Below are 11535 nucleotides of genomic sequence, written 5' to 3'. Positions count from 1 at the left end.
GATTTTCTTTAGAGAGAAGTAGTAGATAATACAGAGACTGACACACTAACAAAAGGCCATAAGAAGCCATGTAATTTTAACATGGAAATGCTCCTTTTCACTCAGTATGTTTCCTCCTGTAGGGCATGCTGCCGAGAGTCCCATAAAATAGCTGTACCATCATGTCCTTAAACTAATCCCACTGAAAGGAGGAGATGGGACAAAGGCATATTTCTGGTCAATTTACATTTTAAATTCCTCTCTCTCATATTTGCCAGTTACTGTAGAAAAAGCCTGAACCAGGTTTCTAAGCTGTTATTTCAGTTACTAACTGAAGTCTGGACTCTTGGGAGAATATGCAGTATCTCCATGTTAATTTAATAAAACACTTCACACGTTCTGTTCATGCTGAGAAATACTATACCGGTGAAACGTGCAGCAAGATTTTTTTCCTGACAGTGTCCCTACCTTCCAGTGTCCTCTCCGCTGCCATTCTGTACGTTTCAGCGTTTTGTGCTATAAAACGGGCTGTGGCTAAATGCTTGAGCATTATTTCACAGCTCTGGTCTGTGTTTTCCCACAGGTCCATCCCATCAAAAATTACAATCTGTCGCTCCATCAAAGTAACCAAAGGCATCAGCAGGGGGACGGTTATGTTGTTTTGTGGAGCACAGACTGTCTCTGGAAGAGATGCAAAAATACTTAGCCACTCAGCAATCTTAAATCCTGCTAATTTACAAACTAATTATAGAATATTCTTCCTTGAATCAGGTACAAATAGGGTTTGTTTTGAGTGGGTATTTTTCCCTTCTATAATATGCTTCACTACTCCTTCAATTAGCATCCTCACTATTCATCCCCTGCCCACCAGCTTCCATTTAATACCCTGATAAATCTAGAATCTACTGTAATTCTGCAAAACTGCATCTGGTGCAGGGCAATCGCTTGTATTCCAACCTGCTGAAATATTAGGGATCAGTGGCTAGATCCACAAAGGGATTCAAGTGCATCAGTGCCACGTTAGGCACTTAAGTCCAAAATTCAGACCCGTAAAACCCCTACTCAGCTGCCACCTTATCCTGCAGGTGCATAAAGCCCTTAGGCAATGATCTTCAATGGCAGAAACTATGAGCATATGCACAACCACCTAGGTCCCTCACCTGTCTCACGTGGAGGGCTTGATCAAGTTTCTTGTTAAAGCTGTTCCACTTTGTCTAAATAATTAAATAGTTACTGGACCGGAAAAAGAGTGAGACTCCATAGTATAGTGAGTGGTTTGGGCCCTCAGCTGGGATGTGGGAGACCCCAACTTCAAGTTCCTGTGAATCCCAAGCAGAGACAGGGGCCAAGCTCCATTTGAAGAGCATTTCCTATTGGTTAGCTTAGGTGGCTCCCTACCCACTGACTCTTGTCGATCCCATTCTTAAGCACCCAATTCTCCTCATGCATTGCATAATGAGCCTGGGTGCTAGACTCAGGCTGTGAATTCCATTAGGTGGCAAGGTGCCTAAAGGAAGGTGTTGAAATGCCGGGCCCCTTGGGGATCTAGCTCTGAGCCTATAAGGGCTATGATTCCATCGACTTCAGTCTGAAGCATTTGTGGTGGCTAAAGCTTCCTCTCAAAGCCAAAGGGATAGTTTCCCCTCCTCCTTCTCTCCTGGGCTCGGGGAAAATTCAGCTCCACTTCCTACTGCTCCTCTGACTGCTTGCAACAGGGCAGCAGGCACAAGTCTGAAGTGGGAGCAGCAGCAGTAGCTACGCCTGGCTAGGAGCTTATGGGACTCTGAGCCTGCAAGTGGAAGCTGCAGCAGCAGCACCATGAAGTGACAGGATCAGGTGGGATTCCCTGATTTGCTCACATGGAGACTTGTATCCTCTGCTGCTTCCCCCTCACCTCCAGGAGGCAGAGTAAGGGCATATCTACACTGCAGTCAGAGGTGTGACTATGGCACGTGTAGACATACCTGAGCTAGCTTGACTGGCAATAGCACTGATGACAAGAGGGGCCAGGGGCCACGCGAGTACATACCCAGAGTACTAGGTGGGCTTGTAAGGCCAATGCTGCTGCGGCTTCACTGCTCTGCTACCGGAGCTAGCTCTGTCAGAGCTAGCTTGGGTGTGTCTACATGAGCTGCAGTCACACCTCTGACACACCTTCCGAGGAGGACTCTACCAGCCCACAGATCTTCCTCCCTTGCAGGGGGAAAGGCAGGTGCTGCCCAGAATTGCCTTCTACTAGTCAGAACCCTGGTGAAACAGAAGGGCCTTGTCAGCTCTCCTCCCCTCCTGGCACTACATAGTGGGTGTGTGGTGGGGAGATGCTGGGAGCACAAGGGAGGTTACTCATGTTTGGCTAGCTATGGACTTCCTTGCAGATGTGGACTCTAGCACCATGTTCCATCACACAAGATGATGCAGGGTCACACTTGAGCACATGATGACATATGGCCATCAGAATAGGTGAAGCGCCCCTTCTGTACTGATCTACCATGCTCACAGAGCTTTTCATATGGCATGCCTCTTAGTTAAGTTTAAGGGCATTCACAAGCTAGTTGGGTAGGACGATGACTCCATTTCTGTCTATGACCATTATTACATGAATGGAGAGGGGAAGCAAATTAAAGGCTACTCAGACTGAAAATCATTTGCAGTAAAGGAGTTAATCCAATTCCCTTAATGAAAATAAATGTGGTGAAGGCCAGTGTCACACATGCCTGGCTGCAATCCCATGTGCTACACACTCACCTCTTCCTTCATGCAGAGCTTTGCTGAATGGCTTCAGCTGCTTTTCATACATAATGGCAGTTGGGGTGTAGTGGTGACGTAAAGTGGTCCATGTTTGTTCTAATCTTGTGATCTGTTTAAACGCAAAATAAGAGACCTATTTTGTAACAGTTCATATGTAAAGCAACTATGCTGCTGCTGACAGACAACAGAGGGTTAATTCAGATCAGTCTGAATTATCATAATATGAAACCATCTCTTTTTTAAGCTTATGCAACAGTTTGCCTATTGCATTGATAAATAATAATACCTGATACAACTTAACACCACTGAATAAGGCATCCTAGTATTTAGGCAAAATAATTGGGTTTTCCTCAGGCAAAAGCCACAACACAATGTTCTGTTCCCATCAAGTTGCCCTTTATGGTCATCTAGGACAAGTTTCAAATCACCACTGGCCCAGATACAGCTAACAAATTCCTCTCACTTAGAAACTAAAGCAGCATTCCTGGTGCCACATCTGGCAATCCCTCTTTGAGACATCAGTATCACTGTCCTTGCGTAGTAGTAAATCTCCAGCCAAGCATTTAGCTGACGCATTAACAGCGTGTTTCTCTGATGAGTGATTTTAAAAGGGCCCAAAGTTAGTTTTAATAATGTCGGTGGGGGGGGGGACGGGGGGGACACACACAACGACGACGATGACGGGACACGACGACGACTTTGTAGTTATCAATTCTTGAAATAAATTTTTACTGGACTGACAAATAAATAATTGCTGTATTATGTCCATTTACACACAAAAAATGCACATCTCCTTGTTTACAGACCAGCTGTTCTAAGAACTCTGTGCTTCTAAAGCTGTTATTCAAGGATTAGATATTAAAACTGTCTCCCAATTGGCATGTGTGATTGGAAAATTTTGTTTAGATAAATGTTACTATCTGAATTCAGATTACATCCATTCTTTTGGGATTTAGAGCTCCCCTTGTTACTGCTGGTGCTCAACATTCTAGTTTCTCATTATCAAAGTGTTAATCTCAAAAGATAATCTATACCCTGTATAATCATGTAAAAAGCTTTCACCAAAGAGCATAATGAAGATATACTCAAAAGAGGCAAATTTCTGCAGTTGTAAAACAGAGTTATTTGTTTCATAACAAATTTGTTATTTTTAATGGTGTCAAGTCATTGCTTCTATCCTCTCATACCCGCCTTGCTTTAAAAAAATATAGAGCCTAGTTTTATAAAGCAACAGTTTTCTGCTAGTTCTGGCATTGAAGGGAATGAGATTTTTGTTATAATTAAAAGTATTGTAAATTCATAATGGCTAAAAATATCTTAGCTCTTATGGTCATCTATCTGTCTACATGGCTTGATAAGGCCCATTCCTGTAGTCTCTAAGCACTTGTCTAAAGGCCTAAAAATGTTTAAATAAATTAACTAACAAAAATTAAACTCTTTGAACACCATAAAGGGAACATTGTTTTACCTGTGGCATTTCAAGTGCTTTCATGACAGCGGAAAAAGCGTACAAATCCCCCAGGGAGTCCTTCAGTTCCACTGCTACCTGGATAATCCTGTTTAATGTTGCAGCCCTCTCTTCTAAGTTTCCTGTGCAGCCCAAAATATCCACAGCTATTCCGATTGCCATGGTGTTGTGTCTAAAGAGAAGCAAGTCAGTGATGGCCAGTGTAAACTATTGAAATGAGAAGATGTCACACTATGTATGTGATCAAATAACACAGGCAATCTTAAAAGACCTTAACGGCCCAAGGTAGGATTAAATGGATGCTACTGACAATGCTGCTATTATATGGATGTCAGTGACACTGGTAAGCTTATGTGATATACACTGACCATATATTTGAAGCTTCAGGGTAACAAATCTGCCCTTATGTTACTGCACATTAGTGATGGGGTGTCTACCCCACATGGGGCCCAAAATGGGTAAAGTGGCCAGGTAGGTCAATTAGCCACTTAGGGTGCACTTGGAGGAAGAGCCAGGGAGCAGGGATTAATGAGATGAGGCTCAGCTGGACAGAACAGGAGGGGCCTGTATAAAGTCCAGAAGCTGAGTGAGCAGGGGGGCAAGAGGACTGATGGGAAGTTGTCTGTAGTGACATCCTGTGAGAAATACTGTCATGCCCCAGAAGGGGGAAAACACACATGGTAACCTAGCTGGAGAGCCAAGTTGTGAAGGAGCACCTAGAGCTGCAGAGACAAGTGGTCAGACCACCAGAGGTGGGCGCAACATCTGGAGAGAATTAATCCCCAGAGCAGCAAGGTGGCAGCACCCCTAGTGGTAAGTGGACTCAGAGCATGCAAAATGCAATGCCCCATTTTGGGTATCTACTGCTTTCATGGTGCTCTGGGAACTCCTGTATTGACAGTTTGTTGCACCAGCATGGGATGTGGTGATCATCGCGGGGGCCAATCACCAGGACCCTTGCCATGCTTTCAGTCAGCAAGGAATGTTAGGCAGTCTCTCCTTCGCACAGCATCTCTAGCAAGCACTCCCCTGGCTCTGCTCTCTTGGAAAAATCAATAGTAGCAGCATTACCCCGAAGCCCTTGCTCTCGTTAGAGAAGAATAAAGGGGACAGAGCCATCTGTGATGGCCAAAAAGAGTCTCAGCCCTGATGAATGGCCCAGAAAGGAAGAAAAATCACCAACCCCTTCTGACTGCAAATGAGCTGAGGTCTTGCAGAATGAGGGGCTGTCCCATCCCAGCAGCCTGACACCTGCAGAACGCTCAGATTCTGTTGTCCAGGCTTGCTGCATATCCCAGAATATTGTGGTGAATAGGTTTACAGTGAATGGGAGCAGGAAACCAGATTTTCCCAGACGGTCCAAAGATTGGACTGGGACGTGTCTATAGTCAGAAATACACTTTGTTGTTACTTTTTTTTTGCTTGTTAAGTCTCATCGTCTTTATTCATATAAGTCACTAATTTCTCTCTGATTGTGGACCTTCAAGGTTCAGGACATTCAGTACACTTAGGAACACTACCAAGTCTGACAGAGTTTGTAGCATCCTAGTTAGGGTGACCAGATAGCAAGTGTGAAAAATCGGGACAGGGAATGGGCGATAATAGGCACCAATGTAAGACAAAGCCCTCAGTATTGGGACTGTCCCTATAAAATCAGGACATCTGGGCACCCTAATTCTAGTGCACCTGCAAATGTAGGATTTCTCCTCCTACACTTTTCCAGAGCTTCTAGATTTGCCTTCAGTAGTATTACTAATTTGTACTACCTGTACTACTTAGTAGGTACTCCAGAGTTTTTTTTTCAGTGTATGCTGTAGTATGGAATTCCTTTCTGTGGTAGATCTACTACTACATTTCTCTTCTGCCCTATTGTTCCAAATGAAAAAGAGGTGGATGAGGCTTTTTTAAAACAACTAACAAAATCATCCAAAGCACAGGATTTGGTGGTGATGGGAGACTTCAGCTACTCTGATATCTGTTGGGAAAATAACACAGCAGGGCACAGACTATCCAACAAGTTCTTGGAATGCATTGGAGACAATTTTTTATTTTGGAAGGTGGAGAAAGCTACTAGGGGAGAGGCTGTTCTAGATTTGATTTTGACAAACGGAGGAACTGGTTGAGAATTTGAAAGTGGATGGCAGCTTGGGCAAAAGTGATCACGAAGTGATACAGTTCATGATTCTAAGGAATGGTAGGAGGTAGAACAGCAAAATAAAGACAATGGATTTCAAGGCAGCAGACTTTAGCAAACTCAGGGAGTTGGTAGATATGATCCCATGGGAAGCAAGTCTAAAAGGAAAAATAATTGAAGACAGTTGGCAGTTTTTCAAAGAGACATTATTAAGGGCACAAGAGCAAACTATACCACTGCATAAGAAAGATAGGAAGTATGGCAAGAGACCACCCTGGCTTAACAAGGAGATCTTAAGTGATCTAAAACTCAAAAAAAGAGTCCTACAAAAAGTGGAAACTAGGTCAAATTACAAAAGATGAATATAAACGAACAACACTAGTATGCAGGGACAAAATTAGAAAGGGCAAGGCACAAAACGAGATTAAACTAGCTAGAGACATAAAAGGCAACTAGAAAAACATTCTACAAATACATTAGAAGCAAGAGGAAGACCAAGGACAGGGTAGGCCTGTTACTCAATGAGAGGGGAAAAACAATAACAGAAAATACAGAAATGTCAGGGGTGCTAAACGACCTCTGTTTCAGTTTTCACCAAGAAAGTTGGTGGCAATTTTGGACGTCTAGCATAGTGAATGCCAGTGAAAATGAGGCAGGATCAGAAGCTAAAATAGGGAAAGAACAAGTTAGATGTCTTCAAGTCACCAGGGTCTGACAAAATGCATCCTAGAATGCTCAAGGAGCGGACTAAGGAGATATCTGAGCCATTAGTGATTATCTTTGAAAAGTCTTGGAAGACAGGAGAGATTCCAGAAGACTGGAAAAGGGCAAATATAGTGCCCATCTACAAAAAGGGAAATAAGGACAACCCAGGGAATTACAGACCAGTCAGATTAACTTTTGTACCCAAAAAGATAAAGGAGCAAATAATTAAGCAATCAATTTGCAAACATCTAGAAGATAATAAGTAACAGTCAGCATGGATTTGTCAAGAACAAATCATGTCAAACCAACCTGATAGCTTTCTTTGTCAGGGTAACAAGCCTTGTGGATAGTGGGGAGGCGGTAGATGTAGTATATCTTGACTTTAGTAAGGCTTTTGATACTTTCCCGCATGACCTTTTCTTAATCAAACTAGGGAAATACAACCTAGATAGAGATACTATAAGGTGGGTGCAAAACTGGTTGGAAAACCGTTCCCACAGAGTAGTTATCAATGGCTTACAGTCATGCTGGAAGGGCATAACGAGTGGGGTTCCGCAGGGATCAGTTCTGGGTCCAGTTCTGTTAACTATTTTCATCAATGATTTAGATAATGGCATAGAGAGTACACTTATTAAGTTTGCAGATGATACCTAGCTGGGAAGGGTTGCAAATGCTTTGGAGGATAGGATTATAACTCAGAATGATCTGAACAAACTGGAGCATTGGTCTGAAGTAAATACGATGAAATTCAATAAGGACAAATGCAAAGTACTCCACTTAAAAAGGAACAATCAGTTGCACATGTACAAAATGGGAAATGACTGCCTAGGAAGGAGTATTGCAGAAAGGGATCTGGGGATCATAGTGGACCACAAGCTAAATATGAGTCAACAGCATAATGCTGTTGCAAAAAAAAGGAACACGATTCTGGGATGTATTAGCAGGAGTGTTGTAAGTAAGACACGAGTAGTAATTCTTCCACTGTATTCTGCGCTGATTAGGCCTCAACTGGAGTATTGTGTCCAGTTCTGGGTGCTACAGTTCAGGAAAGATGTGGACAAATTGGAGAAAGTCCAGAGAAGAGCAACAAAAATGATTAAAGGTCTAAAAAACTTGACCCATGAGGCAAGACTGAAAGAACTAGGTTTGTTTAGCCTGGAGAAGAGACGACAGAGGGGACATGGTAACAGTTTTCAAGTACATAAAAGGTTGTTACAAGGAGAAGGGAGAAAAATTGTTCTTCTTGGCCTCTGAGGACAGGACAAGAAGCAATGAGCTTAAACTGCAGCAAAGGAGGTTTAGGTTGGACATTAGGAAAAACTTCCTAACTGTCAGGGTGGTTAATCACTGGAATAAATTGCCTAAGGAGGTTGTGGAATCTCCATCACTGGAGATTTTAAAGAGCAGGTTAGACAAACACCTGTCAGGGATGGTCTAGCTATTACTTAGTCCTGCCATGAGTACAGGGGACTGGACTAGATGACCTCTCGAGGTCCCTTCCAGCCCTATGATTCTATGATAAGATGTTATTCTGAAAAATTATTTTCGTTTCACTTTTTTTCCCCCCACCCTTACTGAATTCCTAAATAACCCTTTTGGATCCAAAGTTTAACAGCCAAACTGCTGAAACCTGAATAGGCTGAATCAAAGGCAGGAGGAAGCAGTACAGCTCAGCGGATGGGGGTGCTGTCCTAGCAGGGCCTCACTCTTCACTTTATGCTTTATTGACTCCTTCATCCTTTTCCCTAGCCACAGAAGACGACTTCTGTTCTCTCCCTCTCCCTGGCACAGCTGAAGCTTAAGTCCAGTTCAAAGGACCTGAACACTTGCAGCTCCTCAATGTGCACTGAGGGAGTTTAGCTTCTCTCAGAATCAGACCCTCAGTACCGGTGTTTTCTCCCAGCACTCTGTCCATGAAGTTGCCTGATGATCTCCAGAAGTTCTCCTAAGCACAAAGCTGTTCAATATCCCAGTGTCCCAATGAATTACCTCTCAATGGATTTCAGCACAGTAGACATGAATACTGTGAAGTGTTTATTAGGGACAGAGGGTGTTTCTACCTGGAGATATCAGACACACCAATACTAACAACAGACTGATACTCCAGCCAAGTGTGACAGGAGTGAAGCACAACGTAATGAGAATGTATACCTTTCAATTATGTCCAAGCGCAGTTGGTGTCCATAGGGCAGTGTAATGAGTTCCAGACCTGAGCTAACTCCCATCCTCCTCCTCATCTCTTCAGAAACCTCTAGTATCCTCACAACCTGGCAAGTGCAAAAGTTCACACACAATGATCCAGGAAGTTGACTTATTTAAGGAAAGAAGGTGTTTGATTCATTTGTAATGTAACTAACTCACTATACAGCTAGAACATTAATACACAGCCAATAAAAAATATCCTCATTAAACAGAAATGTGCTGAGTACCTTACACATACGGTGGTTCTGTGCAGTACATAGAAATGGTGTCCCTTAGTGAGTCGAGTATATGAAAACAAGTAAGAGATATGGCCAAGAAATAAGGACTAATTCTTTTATTTAGTTTTTAAAAAAAATAAACCACAAAACAAACAGCATCATAAGAAGATTTTCTTCCAGCCAAACCCACAACAGATATGATCAAGTGCTCTACCAAAAGCAGATCCCACACATCCATGGAGTGGTCTCATGGCTTGATCTTTGCTCTGACACTGATGTACTGTGGCCAAGATACTTAATCTCTTTGTCTCACTTTCCTCATCTGTAAAATTGGGATAATACTGTAACAATGCTGCTTCTCTACTATTGTGAGGATGAATTAATGTACACCATAATGATGATGGAAAGGGCTATGAGTGCTCAGTGTCTGACAGTAATTCATACAAAAAACCCTCTACTTTCCCTCCCTGCTGTTTTAGTCCTTGCCTTTCAAACACATAATGATTATTTGCACTTTGCTACATCTATAACAACTATCCATCATCATTAATTTTAATGTTCATATTACCTAATGAAATACTTATGGGCATTGTTTTAATGTTCATATGCTGACAAATTTTCTAATCTAATCTGCCTTCCTATCACCACAACTTCTAAGTGCCAACCTCTGTATGCAGGACTGAATTCAGGCAATCTGGGGCCCTAGGCACACCATGACACTGGGTACGCAGAGGCTTTGCCCTCCTGGAAGATCCCCATCCCCTCCCCGAGAGACAGGAGTGGTGGCACAGGGCCCCTTGGAGAGGCCAGGTTTAATTAGCTTGGGTAAATAGGTTAGACCCACTGTTCATATCCACTTGTCATACATAGTCCTGTATTTGAGTAGAGTTACTGGGTGCCACCAAAGCAGAAGGTCTGTGAGTTAACAGCCCATTGATATGAATGGGACAGTTTCCCTTCTCACAGCTACTGTTCCAGGCTATATACAGACTCAGACAGACATAGAATCAGAGTTGGAAGGGACCTCAGGAGGTCATCTAGTCCAACCCCCTGCTCAGAGCAGGACTAACCTCAGCGAAATAATCCCAGTGAGGGTTTTGTCAAGCCGCAGCTTAAAAACCTCAAGATGGAGATTCCACCACCTCCCTAGGTAACCCATTCCAGTGCTTCACCACCCTCCTAGTGAAAAACTTTTTCCTAATGTCCAACCTAGACCACCCCCCCCACAACTTGAGACCATTGCTCCTTGTTCTGTCATCTGCCATCACTGAGAACAGCCTAGCTCCATCCTCCCTGGAACCCCTTTCAGGTAGTTAAAGGCTGCTATCAAATCCCACCTCATTCTTCTCTTCTGTAGACTGAACAAGCCTAGTTCCTTCAGCCTCTCCTCATAAGTCCTGTGCTCCAGCCCCCTAATCATTTTTGTTGCCCTCTGCTGGACTCTCTCTAACTTTCACATCCTTGTTGTAGTGGGGGGTTCATAACTGGACACAATACTCCAAATGCGGCTTCACCAATGCCGAATAGAGGGGAATGATCACTTCCCGTGATCTGCTGGCAATGCTCCTCCTAATGCAGCCCAATATGCTATTAGCTTTCTTGGCAACCAGGGCACACTGCTGACTCATATGAAGCTTCTTATCCACTGTTACCCCCAGGTCCTTTTCTGCAGAACTGCTGTCTAGCTCGTCGGTCCCCAGTCTGTAGCTGTGTATAGGATTCTTCCATCCTAAGTGCAGGACTCTGTACTTGTCCTTGTTGAACCTCATTAGATTTCTTTTGGCCCAATCCTCCAGTTTGTTTAGTTGACATCACTACCTCTGTTACACCTGATAAATATTTGAATATTCCTTCACAACTATGAGGGCTAGACATTTTTTTTTTTAATGAAATATGAGATTCTGATGTAATCAGACTCCAGAAGTTGGGGTCCTACACACATCTCTAGTGTGCAGGCTTTAATCTGGCCCTGTTTGTATGGAAATCTGTCATAATACTTCAAAATTCTGTGATACCAATAGTATGTAATCAATTCCAAATGGATGAGAATCATTCAATCACAGTAGCACAGGCAGAGAATA

General features: G+C 43.1%; 1 protein-coding gene across 7 annotated transcripts in view; it reads right to left on the bottom strand.

The window, feature by feature from the left end:
- BCAR3 (BCAR3 adaptor protein, NSP family member) overlaps positions 1–11535 on the bottom strand; it is a 164921-nt gene that overhangs the window by 3605 nt on the left and 149781 nt on the right. For all 7 annotated transcript variants that reach the window (XM_067538442.1, XM_067538443.1, XM_067538446.1 and 4 more), the window contains 4 exons: positions 9186–9301; positions 4196–4367; positions 2725–2836; positions 448–660 (listed from right to left, as the gene is read on the bottom strand). In XM_067538442.1, the coding sequence (XP_067394543.1) occupies positions 448–660; positions 2725–2836; positions 4196–4367; positions 9186–9301 (613 nt within the window). The remainder of the gene's footprint in view (positions 1–447; positions 661–2724; positions 2837–4195; positions 4368–9185; positions 9302–11535) is intronic.

The sequence above is a fragment of the Emydura macquarii genome, unplaced genomic scaffold, assembly GCF_026122565.2.
Source record: "Emydura macquarii macquarii isolate MOO-44397 ecotype Brisbane River unplaced genomic scaffold, CSIRO-AGI_Emac_v2 contig_480, whole genome shotgun sequence".
Classification (NCBI taxonomy): Eukaryota; Metazoa; Chordata; order Testudines; family Chelidae; genus Emydura; species Emydura macquarii.
The sequence above is the reverse complement of the archived record's forward strand: the minus strand, read 5'-3'. Positions and strand labels throughout refer to the sequence as shown.